The 17517-nt window shown below is 41.2% G+C and overlaps 2 protein-coding genes across 2 annotated transcripts; one reads left to right on the forward strand and one right to left on the reverse strand.

Moving 5' to 3' along the window:
* Nucleotides 1-810: 810 nt before the first annotated feature.
* On the reverse strand, nucleotides 811-3302 carry LOC110369252 (enhancer of filamentation 1-like). The gene is made up of 2 exons (XM_036124763.1): nucleotides 1147-3302; nucleotides 811-1050 (listed from the first exon to the last, which is right to left on the reverse strand). The coding sequence occupies exons 1-2, from the start codon at nucleotides 3206-3208 to the stop codon at nucleotides 941-943; spliced, it is 2172 nt and encodes a 723-aa protein (XP_035980656.1). The 5' UTR covers nucleotides 3209-3302; the 3' UTR covers nucleotides 811-940.
* Nucleotides 3303-4921: 1619 nt separating this feature from the next.
* Nucleotides 4922-16267, forward strand: mon1a (MON1 secretory trafficking family member A). The gene is made up of 6 exons (XM_036152107.1): nucleotides 4922-5040; nucleotides 5389-5541; nucleotides 9258-9644; nucleotides 11657-12422; nucleotides 12536-12683; nucleotides 15171-16267. Exons 2-6 carry the CDS (start codon nucleotides 5418-5420, stop codon nucleotides 15309-15311), a joined length of 1566 nt encoding a protein of 521 aa, XP_036008000.1. The 5' UTR covers nucleotides 4922-5040; nucleotides 5389-5417; the 3' UTR covers nucleotides 15312-16267.
* The last annotated feature ends 1250 nt before the right edge of the window (nucleotides 16268-17517 follow it).

Raw genomic sequence — 17517 nt, forward strand, 5'->3', positions numbered from 1 at the left:
TTCATTTTTGATTTTTTAGCTTGTTCAGCAGCCTATCTCTGAACTGAATTATGTAGGTAAAAAACAGGAAGCAGATGATCAACTCCAGGTTTCTGCTCGATTCCATCCCATATTTCTAGGTCCACATTCATATCCAGAAATATTAATAGTGGTATAGTATAAAAGTGGATTGTTTTTGCAAAAGTTTAACAAAACTGTTTAACAAAAAAGAGCTGGATAAAACCCCTCTGCATTTATCCGGGCTTGGGACCGGCCCAAAATAGGACACAGGACACTGTGTCGCCTTTTGAGGCTGCATTACCATAATAAAGGGGGCTGATATTTTAGAAGAAACAGGGGACAGGGTGAAACATAATAGACGTTAGATGTATAACTGGCCATGTTATGTGTTATTATAAGAAAATTCAATAAAAACAATGTTAAAATTTTTTTTTTTGCTTTCATCTTTTACTTTTATATTTTGGCCAACAGGCAGGGAATACCCCTGACAAGTCGGCAGTCCATCATGTAGCAACACAGAGACACACATACAAACCTATGGGCAATTTAAAGAGACCAATCGACCTAACAATCTTGTTTTTGGACTGTGGGGGAGAAGCCGGAGCACCCGGAGAGAACCCCGCATGCACGGGGAGAACATGCAAACTCCATGCAGGAAGAGCGCAGGCTGGTTTTTGAGCCTGAAACTTCTTCCTGCACGGCAGCAGTGCTAACCACTGTGCCACCATGCTGCAACTACAATTACTTTCAAAGCAATTGTAGGGATACTTTTTTTTTTTGTTGATTTTCTCTGTGTATTTGTGTGGCAAATTTTTTATTTTTATTTTTTTAGAAAAGTTTTTTTTTTTTATGATTATGTTTTATTTAAATATTTTGCTTTATTTTGGCTTCCAGTATTTCTTTTCTTTATCAAGTTCTGTAGTTTTGGGCTTGCTCAAGCCTAAAAGGGCCTCTGTAAGGTGGAAGTCTTCTTTGGATGGAAGCCTTTATTATGGTAGTAGCCTGGGTTTGCATGTAGGCCCGCGTTTTGGCCTGGGTTTGGGTAGTGGCCTGGGTTTGCACGTAGGCCCGCGTTTTGGCCAGGGTTTGGGTAGTGGCCTGGGTTTGGGTAATAGCCTGGGTTTGCATGCAGGCCCGCGTTTTGGCCAGGGTTTGGGTAGTGGCCTGGGTTTGCACGTAGGCCCGCGTTTTGGCCAGGGTTTGGGTAACATCGCGGGTTTGCATATAGGCCCTGGGTTGGATATGGGCTCTGGTTTGCGTAGAGGCCTGGGTTTGAGCGAAAACCTGCATTTGTGTGGAGATCTGGCCTTCCCTGGGGGGCTCTGTGAGGAGGACCTCTTCTGTTTGCATTCAAGTCTGCATCTGGGTGGCGGCCTGTATTTGACTGAAGGCCTGGGTTTGCTTGGACGCCTCTGTTACCGTACCGTCTTATGTAGTGGCAGGACACATTAATATTACGGATGGGTGTGTTTGCACGGCGGCCTGTTCGCGCGGACTCCTGTGTTTGTGTGAAGTCCTTTGATGGCGTGGAAGCCTCAGGTGTAACGGAGACCTCTGGTGACGTTGAGATCCGTGATGGTGTGGAGACCTCAGCTTGTTTAAAGGAGTTATTTGGGGAGGAGCCTTTGTGGTCGTTTTCTTTTAAAGCAAGGTTCAGCTCCACTGTCAGATTCACAATGTGACTCTGCATAGATGTGATTTTTTGCTCCTGTTGCTGGACTTTGGTTTCAAGTTCACGGTAAGTCTTGAGCTTGTCCTCACATTTCAGTCTGAGCTGGCGTTCCTCTACCAAGGCTTCTGCCAGTTTTTCGCTCTTGGAGTTACGGCTTTCAGCTTGCCTCCTCAAGAAATTGAGCTCGTTAAGGACGTCCACATTGTCCGTTACTTTGGGAACCTCATTAAATTGTGATGTAGCCTCAATGTCTGGCGCAACAGATGTTTCCTGCTCCTCCTCTTTCTGTTCACGTGTGACTTTCATGTCACGTTCGTTTTCTAAAGCTTCTTCCAGTTCTCTGATCTTTTCCAGGTAGGAGGTGCATTCAACCTGAATTGTGATTCTTTGTTCTCTCTCCTCATGAAGGCAACAGGTTTTCATTTGCAGCTGATCTTTAAGGTCGTCCACCTGCTGCATGAGATTGTTGATACGTTTGGTTGCCTGCTCCATGTAAAATGAGCAATGGTTCCTCTTAAAGGCTGAGGCTTTGCGGGCCACTCTCTTCCTCCTGGGGGAGGTCTGTGTCCACTCCCTGTTTGAAGGACTTGTTACCTGCTGAGTTTCCACTGAGGAAGGAATGTCAAATTCAGCAGACAAAGATGTAACCTGCTGGGTTTCCACCGAGGAGGGAATGTCAAATTCAGCAGACAGAGATGTTAGCCGCTGGGTTTCCACCGAGGGGGGAATGTCAAATTCAGCAGACAGAGATGTAACCTGCTGGGTTTCCACCGAGGGGGGAATGTCAAATTCAGCAGACAGAGATGTTACCTGCTGGGTTTCCACCGAGGGGGGAATGTCAAATTCAGCAGACAGAGATGTTACCTGCTGGGTTTCCACCGAGGGGGGAATGTCAAATTCAGCAGACAGAGATGTTAGCCGCTGGGTTTCCACCGAGGGGGGAATGTCAAATTCAGCAGACAGAGATGTAACCTGCTGGGTTTCCACCGAGGGGGGAATGTCAAATTCAGCAGACAGAGATGTTACCTGCTGGGTTTCCACCGAGGGGGGAATGTCAAATTCAGCAGACAGAGATGTTACCTGCTGGGTTTCCACCGAGGGGGGAATGTCAAATTCAGCAGACAGAGATGTAACCTGCTGGGTTTCCACTGAGGGGGGAATGTCAAATTCAGCAGACAGAGATGTTACCCGCTGGGTTTCCACCGAGGGGGGAATGTCAAATTCAGCAGACAGAGATGTTACCTGCTGGGTTTCCACCGAGGGGGAAATGTCAAATTCAGCAGACAGAGATGTAACCTGCTGGGTTTCCACCGAGGGGGGAATCTCAAAATCGATAGATTCAGTTATTCCGCCCTGAATGTCAGAATCAGATGTTCTCTCTTCTGGCTCAGTTAGATGGAGCTCACTGGCGTCATTGTCATCCATGGGGAAAATAATGGCATCATAGTCGACTTGGATGTTGAGGTCAACCATGTCTGCCCATGAAAGTTTTAATTCAAAGGCTTCCTTTTCGCTGATAGTCCTCTTTTGCTCCATGTCTAACTTCTATGTTCTCACTTTTCTAAACGGTTTCTGACAGCTGAGATCGATGTCTCGAACGAACTCTCTCAACAGCGGTCTGTCTCGATAGAAGGCGGGAACAGTTGTGACGGATACCAGTTTGAACATTCCTTTGATGCATCAGAGTGATGTCATCACCTATGACATCATAGTCCCTTTGATGCGGAACATTCCGATTCTACTGTCCAACATAGCAAAATAGCACACAAGAAAATCTAAATGGAAATTGTATTGTCCTTTAAATTATATATTTCTTGTTTATGTCGATTTATTTCTTAACTTACCCAGTGGAAGTAATTTATTAGAAGGAGTTTAGAACATATGGAAACATAAATGTTACTTTCAGGATACAGCAGTGCTGTATCTTATATTTTTTTATTTAAAATTTTCAAAAAAATGATAAAATCATTACCTTTTTTTATAGGTTTAATTAAGTTACCGGAATGTTACTATTTTCCTTTAGTAAGTATTTATAGTGCTCAATTGTATCATGTTGTTGAAGATTCTCAGTTATCCAGGTCATAAAATAAAACAACTAGAATTCTATTCTGAAGGCAAAAAGGAGCCAAACGACTCTCCATTGTGAGGGGCGATCAGTTCCAGATTAATTTACATGCGAATCTAAACTCTAATGAGGTTCGCCAGCAGATAAAGCTTGGAACTCCACACTACTGCAGACATTTTTAATTGATAAACCTTCTTGGATGAGAAGCGAAACGTCTTCAGCTTCTGGATAGAAGTCCAATATATGTTTTTTTTTACCCTTTTTGGACTCAATTGTATCGAAAACTATGCGCGCTTATCAAAAGTGCGCATGCCCAAAGGTTTTATCAAGTCAGGGTTTTGGCCTATATGGCAACCTCAAGGTGGCACAGGAGGAACTTACATCCCCTTTTCTGCTGGCTGAGGAGCGAAAAGGAACACATTATTGTAAAGTATTAGTCAAACAGATACTCATGGGTAATTGTGTTTAAATGGAACTTGTATAAATAGAATTTATGGGTCTGGGTTAATTAAGATGTTTCATTCATTATGAAAAAGGGTAAATAAATCAAGTGCAAATAAAGAAAGTTCAGTTATTTTATGTCGAAAATCAACACTCTTAATTTTGTCGCATTTTTTAAACCTTTCTGTCTCCAATCTCACACAAACCTCTCGATTGAACGAAAATACTGCCTAAATTTGCGAGAGGTGTGAATGAGCATCCCTGAGGCATAATCCTGGCAGATCAAATAATTTTACAGTGTGCCGCAAACACGGAATAATGGAATAATACGCGGAATAATACGCGGAATAATAATACAAAAATAAATACAGACATACTTTATCATTTAATAAGTTTCCAAATTACTACAATATTTATGTATTACAAAAAAGTATTCAATGTGGGTAACACGTGTCTGGCGAAAATGTAAATAACATGTACAATTATTTTTTAAACTAAGGATTTATTAGTTGAACTAGCCAACCAAGGAGCGGTCAGCTTTTTTTTTTTTTTTTTTAAGTACTTAAATTTTTTATTGGCCGTTCATTTTTTTTATTTGCTTGGTGATAATTATTCTGGCACAAGCTATCAACTGAATACGTAAAAAAAATAAAATAAAATAAATTAATAAAATAACATAAAATAAATAAATAAATAAATAAAACAGCGTCTATGGGACTTCATATCCCACAATTCCCACTTCCGCTCCATAGCATGTTGGCAGCACACAGAAGTACTTCAGTTTAGAGCAGCTAGCTGATGCAGCAGTAACATATGGGCAGTGGAGACGCGGATTGAAACCTGCAGGCTGTGGAAATGAGAGGTAAAAGATGGACGTTGTTTAATTTGTGTGTTTGTGTCACTGTAGAGAGTTGAGGCACGTCTAGCGAGCCGATTGTCTACCGGAGTTAGCTTTTAACAGTAGCCTAGTCTGAAGTTCTCCTTTAGGTGCCGCCTCCACAAACAGAAACGACGTGATGGAGCATTATGCCCCCAACACCACACCGTTGTTTTGGTTCCTCAGTTTAGTTTCACTTCAGCATTACTGCTGCTGCTAGTTGTAGCTGTGAAGTCACTTTAGCAGCGAAGGAGGCTATAAGCGGCTCAGTCTCGAAGAAGCCAACCTTTGCACCCAGCTTAGCTCAGACGGTCTGTCTGTCTGTCCTGTCAGGCGTGGGTCCCCTCCGGAAGTAGCCGGGGATGGACGGAGAAAGCCGAAACGCCACAGTGCCCTGGGACAACGCCATGCTGTCTCCCGTGGATCGGCTGCGCTCGGACAGGGCGGACAGCCCCACGCCGGGTCTGGTGGAGGGAACGGAACCAGGTGAGCTGCAGGCTGGAGTGAGAATGAAACCATCTGGAAGATTTTTTTATGTGTGATGTGCATGAAGTCAAGACCCCACTGTCCCCCAGTTTATGGTGTGTCCATGTGTTTTTTTCTATACTGCCCACTGTGTTTGATTTTTATGACTGCATTAATATTTTATGGTGTTATTGTAAAAGTAAGCACACCGTGAACATGGTACAGAGTACCAAAGTCCATTTCTTCCTATGTCTAAACACTCCTGGCACATAAAGCTGGTTCTGATTCTGGATGTATGTGAACAGCCAGTTTTCCAGCCTTTCACCATCATTTAACTCATTTTACAGACTGCAGGTCAGTCCTGCTGAAATCTGGTTTGGATGTTACATCCAGTGCCTTTCCCCCCCCCCCCCCCCTTCTCCATTCTAGGGCCTCTTTTATCAGAAAGTATTAGGTACAAAAGTGATCATAGGATCCATGTCTGACTGCTGCATATGCTGGAAACAGTTTTGATTTCAACTCCACACTTCTGTTACTTCCTGGTTTCAGTGACTTTGTCCAAAGAACCTGTGAAATTAATGAAAGATTATAAAAAATAAAATAAAAAAAAATTCTGATTTGAAGCTGACTGCATCAAAAAACCAATGACTGTTGACATAAACTTGAAACATGCGTTTGTTTTCTTATTTTAAGCGGCATATTTGGCCATCATGAATATTTGAGAATCATTTAGTTGAGTTTCATACCCAGAACCTCTGGACAAGTTTATTTTGCCCTGTATTTATGCCCTGTCCCTGCCGCAAACTAGCATCCCCACAGCATGATGCAGCCACCACCATGATTTACCGTAGGGATGGCGTGTTAAGGCTGACATGATTCAATTCAATTCAATTCAATTTTATTTATATAGCGCCAAATCATGAAACATGTCATCTCAAGGCACTTTACAAAGTCAAGTTCAATCATATTATACAGATTGGGTCAGATTATACAGATTGGTCAAAAATGTCCTATATAAGGATGATGGGTTACTTTGGCGCCCAAACGAAGCAATTTTTTTTAAAGTAGGCCAAAAATGTGCCTTTTTTTTAAAACTCTTCCATAAAGGCCAGATTTATTGTCCTGTGGACACATTCTGTCATCTGAGCTCTGAATTTCTGTAGGTTCTCCAGAGTTACTGTAGATCTTAGCTGATTCCCTGACTGATGCTCTCTTTGCCCACCGAGACAGTCAGCCTGACGGCCATGTCTTAGTTGGTTTGTAGTTCTTCCATAGTCAGCCCATTTTACGATGTGGTTACAAGTTTGCTCCTAATGCTGCACCGGGTTTTATTTTGAAGGCAGATGAACAAAAACGCATGTCTCACTTTTCAGATTTTTTTCCATTTCCCAAATTTTTCTATTGTTTTGTATGGTGAAAAGCTTTAGTGTGAATATTGTGAAAGCCAACGTAAAAAAAAACAAATGAACAGCACAACATGCTTACAGCCTTGCCTTGGCAAAGTGCAATGAAACAGATCATGAAGAAGTAGTAAGTTAGAATCTACTGTTCCACCCAAATCAACCGCTCTCTACAACTTCCTCCTAGGCTCAACATAAGCAGGAAGTCAAAGCGTCAATGGGCACTTCTGCCAAGTTTCCTTTTTTCACATATCTACAACCCAGCAGCGTTTGCTCCTTGGCTCGTGCTGAATGGGGTTTGCTTGTGAAGTGGCATGATTGTGCACATTTTAGGCATTTAAAATAATGCAGAACATTGTGTTTTTGGTGGAATATAAATGTATATGCAGATGCACGTTGTGTTATTACAAGCAAGCGAAAGCAATAATCAGACCAACGTTGAAGAGGAAGAAGCAGGAGCTGTTACCGGTACCTGGGACGGCTGTTGCTAAGGGAGAACTGGCTTTATAACCATGCGCCATATCGTATAAAAACCCAGAATAATACATTGGTTTATTGTTGTAACATGACACATTTCAAACATTTAAATTTAGTCTGAGGGGCAATGACTAGTGTTGCAAGGTACTGTATGTATGCGGATATTTGCTGCCGTCCGTTTGCTGCGCCCCTCCGTCTGTTGCCTCTCAGTCTGCGTGGACACATGCATCAAACGCAGAAGATATTTTAGGTTTGGAGTTGCTCTTCTAAACCTGAAGAGATAAGAGGAACATTTTTACATGGTTATAACCTCATGAGAAGACTTGCCCAGAAAGTTACAAAATCTTATGTTAAAGTTTTTTTTTTTTTTTTTTTTTTTTCCTTGGTCAGCCTATATAACCACAGTACTTCTCTATTTGTAGAAGTATGCCTTTTTCCTTAGAAATTCTGCTTAACCCCAATGGGTTTTGAAATATTTTAGATTTTGACTCTTTATATACAACATATTAAACCAATGTTTACCATATCCATGTTGGGTCTCCAGCTTTACATTTATGGTCGGATAATTATTATTTTTTTTTTCACTTTAACTTCCTGCTTTTAACATATTGGACCCAGAAATACGCAAAACAATCTAATCAGAATTGTAAAAATGTATTTATTACAGTTCAAAAAATACATTAAACATGCTTAATAAACTGGTTTTGGAAGGAGGGACATATAAAGATAAAGTTGAAAAAATACAGAAATTCTATACAATTATTTCTCATATAAGCCTGTTTGTTTATATATTTTTTTTATCATGTTGTGGGGTGTAGCTCTTCCAGGCAAATCATTTCAACACGTAAATCATAGATACAACCCCAAACAAAAAGATGTTAGTATCAGTGGAAACATGTCTTTGAAACAAGTAGAAGAGTTTATACTTATGTTGAGGTAAAAGGTTAGAGCATTGCGCTTGTGTCCTGGAGGTTCTGTGTTCAACTCCCTCAGACTGCCACTCTGGCTCCCTGAGCAAACCCTTAACCCCAGATTGCTCCCGGGGTGCTGCACAGCGGCAGCCCACTGCTCCCCAAAGGGATGGGTTAAATGCAGACAACAAATTTCATTGCAATGTTTGTTGCTATAATAATAATAATAATAATAATAATAATAATAATCATAATAATAATAATAATTATTATTATTATTATTATTATTATTATTATTATTAGTATAATGCGTATTTTTTATCTTATGATTAGTATAATAATAATAATAATAATAATAATAATTATTATTATTATTATTATTATTATTATTATTATATATATATATATAATATATATATATATATATATATATATATACTATATATATTATATATATATATATATATATATTTTTTTATTATTATTGAAAGAGAAGAAAAAAGCTTATTTCCACTAGTTTACCTCTGCTTTTGTGGTTTTTGGCGCCCCCACCTGGTCCACATCAGAAAGGATATGGTGTAAGAAGTAAAAGACCGAGCCCAACTGCAGACTTTGAATGTTTCCGATTGTATAAAAGTTTGAGTTTTCTCTGATTAAACCTATTTTTCCTGCTGTTGGTACGGAACATGAAAACCTGCCCCATAGGGACGGGATGGAGGACTAAAAGGATGTTTTGACAAATGGACCAGTGGTTAACCGTCTTCTATTAGAGAGCAGCTCTCAGATTGTTTTGTGGCCTTTAAATGCTCTCCATACAGTGGATAAGACGAAGAAGAATAATCCAATACTTTCAGAATAACTAAAAATGAAACTGACTGTATAATGTTACCTGTTATACCAGCTATCACTAAGCATTTGTCCCAAATATTTCCCCCCTTTATGGATGCAGGTGCTGTTCAGAGGAGTGCTATTTTTTATCACGCACAGTCTTATGAAGATCTGACTGCTGAGGCTGAGAACGAAGCCCAGAGGGCCCCGGAGCCGGACCGCCCACAGGGACATAATGAAGATGAGATCGACGCGCTGGTGGGAGAGAAAAGCGTCGAGAGGCGGCTCAACAACGACCCCTCATCCGAGAGCAGCACCAAAGAGGAGGACGTGTCCAGCGAGGCGTGGAGGAGTCACAAAAAACACGTGTTTGTGCTGAGCGAGGCCGGAAAGCCGATCTACACCCGCTACGGCACGGAGGAGGCCCTGTCCAGCACCATGGGGGTGATGATGGCGCTGGTGTCTTTCGTAGAGGCGGAGAAGAACATCATCCGCTCCATCCACGCAGGTAAGGCAGTAGAACGGAATCACTATGCCATTATGTGAGGTGTCAGCAAATCACAGATGCCTGACTCACTATGTATCGATGTACAAACAGGATGAGATAAAAGAAAAAAATCCAATCTTAACGATTGACGAGAATGCTTTAATATTCACTAGGTACATCCTGATCAGGATATCTTTGTCCCTGATACGATCTAAATCAGGGGTGTCAAACATACGGCCCGCGGGCTGGATCCGGCCCGCCGAACAATTTAGTCTGGCCCGGTGGCTAAATGCATTATCAATTATAAAAAAATAAAAATAAAAAAATATATACATTTTTTTATTTTTTTTTCCAGTGTCCTGTCTGACAATGTGGCAATAATAATTTTTGTCTTAATGCCAAAAAGAGCTCATCAGATTTGACTTTCACAAGTGGAGCAGTACTGCTTTTGCCATAGTGCTCCGCTTGATGTATGAATGTGAATAGTTTTATTATGATTCATGCGGGGAATATCTCAAATGATATGGACACTACAATGGGAAAGTAGGAGAGCAAAGGAAGAACAAGAAGAAAAAAGAAAAGGTGAAAGAAAGAGGAGATAAAAGGAAGAGAATGATAAAACAATTATTGAAAAAAAAAATTTACTTTGTTTAATTGAAAATATGCAGTTCCTATATTGTCCACGAGGGGAGCTGTGTTTTAATTAGCAGATTAAGCTTCAGGTGTGGAAAAATTTAAATCATTTCTTACTTTTTATCTGTTTGATGTATTTTGTCATGTAGGACAGTGTTTTTAAGTTCCAAAAAATGTGAATACATTTTTTTCAACATTGTATAATCACTGTGATCAGTTCTTATGCATAATGCACAAGTAAATGTTTAACTGAGTAAAAGTATTGTTGAAATTGCACATACTTTTCTTAAAAACGCTGAGGTTATTCATAATATATTGTGTAAAAGTGAAATTCATTTGATATAAAAATCAACAACAAGTCCACTTTTATTAGTTCTATTTAATCTTGCAATGAGTTTACTCGTGTGGCCCCTCAACCAAAATTAGTTTGACACCCCTGATCTAAATCATTCAGGAATGAGCATCTGCCGATAGCCTCCGCTAGATGCAGAACTTCAATAAAGTTACTAAAATTAATGCCGTGTTTATCCATGAAAGGTGCCATATTAAAGTGCAAAGAAATATAATCTTTTATTAGTCTGATTTAATACTCTAATGCTAAATGTCATGTTTTCATTAGCTGTGAGTGGAAAATCAGCATAATTGAGAGAAATAAAGGCTTGAAAACATCAGTCTGAGTGGAATTCATCGACAGGGTTTCACTTGGTGAATAGGGTTACTGAAAAAAAGGGAACTTTAGCCACTGACGTGAATGTAATAAAAAAACACATGAATATATAAGTTATCTAATATTCTGAATCTATAAGAAAACAGGGAGTCCAAGAACTGAAAAAAGGGGAATAAGTTAATTTTAGTGTTATAGATCAAGCGCCACATAAGTGTAAAACATGTAACTTAAATACCAAATTTGAGCTTAATACTATTACCCTGTTTATCCAACTACTTCTCTGTTTTTCTATACAACGTTACCAATGGGTAAACTAATTAATTTAATACATTTTCATAAAAAGAGGCTGTGGTTGGTGGAAAATTGGACCGCATGGCTGACTGGGGATGTGGCCTAGAAAGTGGTAGACGGTAGAACATCAGAAGTAAGAGGCTGAGTATCGTCAGGGACTTTTGGGTAGTGATTATATGGAAAAGGCGTTGCTTGGTGACCGGGACATCCCTAATCGTAGGGCTGATGCGATATGGACCAAAAATAAGGCTGAGTACTGATGCACGATATTTATCTCGATATATAAACAATATAGTCTCATCCTATGTCTCTTTTTTTTATTTTTTAAATTGGGATATTTTAAAAATCTTAATGTATTGCCCAGCCCTGCCTAATAATAACACTTTCAGCCATTCTCAGGTTAAGCAGCTAAAACTCTGAGCCTTCTGTTCCCCCCTGTTAGATGGCTGCAAGGTGGTTTTCCTCACCAAGAGTCCTCTGGTCCTGGTGGGCGTGTCTAAGACCGGCCAATCAGACAAGGAGCTGCTTCGGGAGCTCCAGTACATCTACTACCAGATCGTCAGCCTGCTCACCCTCACCCAGCTCAACCACATCTTCCAGCACAAGCAGAACTACGACCTGCGCCGCCTGCTCGCCGGCTCCGAGTACCTCACAGACAACCTGCTGCGCCGTCTGGAGCGAGACCCGGGCCTGCTGCTCAGCGCCGTCACCTGCCTGCCGCTGGCCAGCTCCGCCAGGGACGTGGTCTCGTCCAGCCTGCAGGCGGCCAAAGCCAAGAACCTGGTGTTCTCCATCCTGCTGGCCGGCGACCGCCTGGTCACTCTGGTCCGGAAGAAGGACCAGTTCCTGCACCACATAGACCTGCACCTGGTCTTCAACCTGGTCGGCTCCTCGTCGTCCTTCCGGGAGGGCGAGGGCTGGACGCCCATCTGCCTGCCCAAGTTCAACACGGCGGGATTTTTTCACGCGCACATCTCCTACCTGGAGCCCGCCTCCGAGCTCTGCCTCATCCTGGTCTCGACGGACCGGGAGGACTTTTTTAACATGTCTGAGTGCAAGCAGCGCTTCATGGAGAGGTTGAGCAAGCGCAGCGCCTACCAGGCCATGAAGGAGGCGCTCAAATGCCCCAGCTACTCGGTGGAGCAGGTTGGAATCCCTGAGCTCAGGCACTTCCTGTACAAATCAAAGAGCTCAGGCTTGTACACCAGGTGAGAGGTCATTATTCTTTATTCTCTACCTTCAGTTCATTTATATAGCGGGCATTTCTCTCCTCAACATCTTCCACGCTACAGTCCTGTTTGTGCATGCCTTCTTTGTCCAGTCCCGAGTTTCCCGAGGTGTACCAGTCCGACGAAGAGCAGGAGAGGCTGATGGGACTCTACCAGGACCTCCACAGCTGCTTGCACCATCCCACCAGACCGCTCCGCTACTTCTACCGCTGCAGTGAAACCGAGAACCTGCTGGCCAGGGTGAGTGTGTCGCTCACTGGATCTTAGACAAAATAAAAAATAGTAATGTGCCAGAAACTGCATTCTAGGGTTTCTATACTTTGAAAAAGTACAGAAATGGTAGGTTTCATGTATAGATTTAACCTGACTCTCGCCAGCTGTATGTCGCTCCGCCTAGCTCCACATCCATCTGGGACCTCTCCATAGGAATTGCCTTTATTGAAGGCTGGGCCTTATCAAAAATCCTTGCATATGTTTGGATAAGCCACTTGTCTGTCATCTTTATCGACGTGCTATTTCAACCACTCACACCGAAGCTAACCCGTGACGCTGTGAGAGCGACGCAGGAAAAAACAAAACTTTTTTTTATGTGTTTGCGGCTCTAGTGGCATGCGTTTTATTGACAGTGAGCTGACAGGAAGAGGGGGAAAACAGGCGGCAAAGCGCCGCAGGTCGGAGTCGATCCTGGGCCGACCGCGTCGAGGACTAAAGGCCTCCTAACATGTTCACGCTAACCGCTAACCGCTCCAGAAAACAAAACTTGCCAAATCCGGTCGGGAGAACGGCAAAAACATGGTTTCCACCAACAAAAGCCTTCAGAGCCGTTCTCTGATGTTCTTTTAATGAAACAATATTAGGTAGATTGGACAACACGGAAGAAATAGCAGCATCAATGTTAACGCTTGCTTCCTCGATGCGAGCCGCCATTGCTATCAAAACAGTCTCACGTCACGGTCGCTTCTCCACTACGTCACATCTATGAAACTCCAGCCCTGCGTCCTGATTGGCCAGACAATAAAATTGGTTGGAGAAATCACTCTCTATGGAAGATGTCCCAGATGTATGTGAGTGGAGCTAGGCAAGAGTCAGGTTAATATAGATTAGCATAAACACAGACAACACAGACTGTAAACTGCAGTGTTGTTTTTTATTCTTCAAGAGGAAATGTTATCAATACTTCTAGCTCCGTATGCTGGAAGTATTCAGAGAGACAGAGAGGAAATAAGCAGAGGGCCGATCAGGTGTTTGTTTTGGGAACCAATAATATATACAGGAAGCCTGGAGGGGATAAAGCTGTAATCAAAACAAACGGGGGCTATTTTGAAGAATCTACGTTAGTCTCAAGTCTTTCTACTCAATTCTTGCGTCGTCTCAGTTTAAGGCATCTAACTTTGAAGTCGAGTCTCAAGTCAGGTCTCAGATCTTAAACTTCAACCTTCTAGTCTTAAACCAGTGAGTTCAGTGAACATGTAATGTAGTTACAGAGCAATTCTAGTGTCTGAAAATTTATTGGTGCATTTATTTGCCAGAACATGCAGCTAGTATAACTGGACCCGCTTGTTCCAGAGGTTTAGTCAGAATGTCGTCTCGTCATGTTCTCGTATCATACGTCGTCTTGTGAGTTTACCGACCTCAGTCTCATGTTTAAATTTTTTTTTGGGCTAAATCTGTATCCAGTAGGGTAGAAAGAACCGATCACCAACCCAGTTTGAAAATAAAAGCCTCTTACAGACAGCCAATGTAAAAGATGACATCAGTGAGCATTTCTTTTACCTTTTATTAATATTTCTAACAAAATATTACCAATATAGTTGAAAAACAACAGTTGGCATAGTGCAAACTATCAGCTAACTAATAACAATCACATAGTGATATTAAAAAAATGCCCTAAATAAAAGAAGCAATGTGATCTTTAAGACTCAAATACAGTAAAAAATGAATGTTGTTATTTAAATAAACACATTTTCAGATATTGGGCATGAAGGTAAATCAACAAGTATAAGTAATGTTGACAATCCAGTGCTTCAGTTGGATCCTAATTAAGATGTTTTCCAATTAGAATCAAGTTATTTCTCATTAATTTTATATATTTGTTGATGGAATCCTGGCCTAACATTTGTGTTGTTTATTGAAGAGTCTCATAAAAACTATTGCCCAACCAGCATTATCTAAATAAATTCACTTCTGGAGAAAACTATTTTAAATCGCTTTTGTTTTTATGGGGGAGTAAAACAGAAATGAAGTCTGTCCACCGTTACCGCTTCCTACTGGCGGGTTTGTTTACCCTTCAAACTCTCGGCCTCAGGACTTTGATGCGTTCAGTTGGTTTTAGGTGGTATGAGAAATCCTGCAGTCTGATGGTGCAGCAGCGCCTTTATTTATTGTGTTATCCTCAGTCTTTCAGTCCTGTAACAAAAACCTGCTGAAACCAGCGTGCTACTGGGAAATCTAAGTTTTTTTTCTTTTTTTTTGTTGTTGTTGTTCCTGTGCAGACTGTGAGGGTTTTGCAGCAGGTTCAGCCATGCTCAGGGTCTTCTTTCTTCAAATGTTGACAATTTCGCCAGTCACTGGGGGGAACAGAGATTTTGCAGGATTTTTCTTCTTGAATCCCCAAACCTGTGCATAAAAAAAACAAAAAACCCTTATCATATCTAGAGTAGTGGAGCCTAAGTGAACGGAACGCCATGCTGCCTTTTCATGCCGTTTCCCTGCTTTCTCCCCTTGCAGCTGACGAGCGGCTTCGAGCTCTACCTCTGTTTCAGTCCGTTGGCGACCAAGGCCTTGGCAGTCTCCGCTGTGGACAAACTTCTGAAGTGGATCAGGAAGGAGGAGGATCGCTTTTTTATCCTCAGTCCTCTCACATACTGAGCCCTCGCCGCTGGCCGAACCTCCTGAGACGACAACGGACCTCCGCGGCGCCCTCGTCCGGCCTGGTGCCAGCGACCTTGGGCCGAGAAGATAAAAAAACAAAACAAAAAAAAAACAAAAAAAAAAAAAACTGCGATCATCTCACTGTAGACAAATGATTGTCAGAGCTATGCATTTCTTTAATCTGGGACCCCTGGTTCAATTGCTTTGTTGTTTTATAGGCTCTGCAGGTGAATGGGGATTAAAGCTGGAGCTTACCTGGCAAGGTTTTAAATGGTTTTATTTTGAATAATAGATTAATCCAGCATTTGCTTTGTCTAACATGGAAACATAGTTTGTGTGGGCCGTGGAAGTCCTTAATAAAGACTTGTTTTAGTGTGACAGAGCTGTCAGGCTTATAAGAACAACATTGTTGTTTTCTTAAGCTATAATTACATATCTTACGATTTTTTTTTTTTTTTAAGTCAAAAACTCTTTGTAAACCTAGAACTCATAAGCTGCATGAGCGTGTTTTACTGTCTTTGAAGATCCATGGGCAAAGCCTGTTGGCCACATTCCTGTTGAGCCTTGTCGATTCCAAGAAATGCTGCCGTTCTCCCACTATGCACTTCTTTTATTTAAAGAGGCACTCCATAAAAGAGACTGGAAGCTGTTCACTGTGCTTTTAAGTTTGTGTTCTCTATGCTGATGTTAACTGTTCATCTTCTTGTGTTTAAATCCATGTGCTTGTCTTGTTAACATGCCTTTTTTTTTTTTTTTTTTTTGTCTGTAACCTGAGAAATTAACCTTTTTTGCATTTGTCAGACAAGGAGGGGTGCTCTGTGTTTCAGTGGCTCTTGTTTTGCAACATCTGCCTCCACTAATCATGCCTTAACTAATGGGTATTTTGCAAAGCTGCGCATTTATGGCAGCCAGATTTTTAGAATGATCGTCTATTTAATAAATTAGAGACCAATCGATGCCTTTTTTTTTTTTTTTTTGTGTTCTTTGGATGCTACCCTGAAGAAAACAAGCACAGAGCACACCACTATATACGCTGTTGCCTAAACATTACGTCAACTGTACACATGGAGAATGATCAAAACAGTAACCCAGATGCTCCAAAACAGGCTTTCAGGGGTTGGAGATAAAGGTTAATGAATGGGATTTTTTTTTTAATTTTTTTTATTATACATAAAGCTTGTTAAGAGTGAGAAGGCAGGGCTGAGAGGCACTGATGGAGAAACAAAACTGGATTATTGTGAGTGACAAAAAACAAGACGGGTTACAATTAATGAATACATTTGCATCTAAAAAATAATGAGAAGTAAGTTTTCTTTTAGAATAAAATATATTCAGTAGTTCAGAAATCTAGTGTTTCTGGTATTTTATTGTTTACATTAGACTGCTAACAATACTTTAAACACAAGTGTTATATTACACCCCACACAATCCTGGGGAGGGCTGCTTTCTTGACAGTTGCCAAACACTAATAGAAAGTTTAGTGGAAGAAAAAAAGTGCACAAACAGCAGCTTTTTAACCGCATCATTGAGTGGATTGGTAAGCAAATCTCATTCATCCTTGTATCGAGCTGCTCCTAGATTAGAGACAACCCAGCCGCACTTTACCTGGGCTAAGCAGCTGAAAGTCCTTTAAAAATTAATAAACAAATACAAATCTTTTGCATTTTATAAAGCAATCAATGCCCCAGTCTCTAAGAAGATTGGAGAGTCAGACCCCAGAAAATGTTAAAGCACTTCAGGCTTCCCTCTGCTGACAAGCTTTATGGAGGTTTTGCCATTTACTTTTGAACTTTGTACCTGGCCACTTTGCCAAAGGCACTAACACCTGGTTTAGAGACCATGGTAACTCTGGGTAAACTCGCCTGACCTATCCTGGAGAAAAATGACAGACACCAGACCCAACAGTGAGCTAACAACGAGCTGAGAGCTGCAACTATAACAACCTGGTCTTCTTTAACCCTCAGCAGAGCCATAGGCTGTTTGCCACCGTGCCACATTAGATGCAATAATTCATGCAAAAGCAACAAGTAAGTACTGTGTGCATGTATACAGTACATCAACGTATCTCAGTTTCACTATCTAAGACAACATATCTGTAATAAAGATAATGAGTTTAAATTAGTCGAACGTGGTGTTCTAATTTTCCCAGAAGCAAAATGTGATGGCTTTCTTTGCTGTGAGTCATATTCATCAATAAATAATG

This window comes from Fundulus heteroclitus, chromosome 20, assembly GCF_011125445.2.
Source record: "Fundulus heteroclitus isolate FHET01 chromosome 20, MU-UCD_Fhet_4.1, whole genome shotgun sequence".
Classification (NCBI taxonomy): Eukaryota; Metazoa; Chordata; class Actinopteri; order Cyprinodontiformes; family Fundulidae; genus Fundulus; species Fundulus heteroclitus.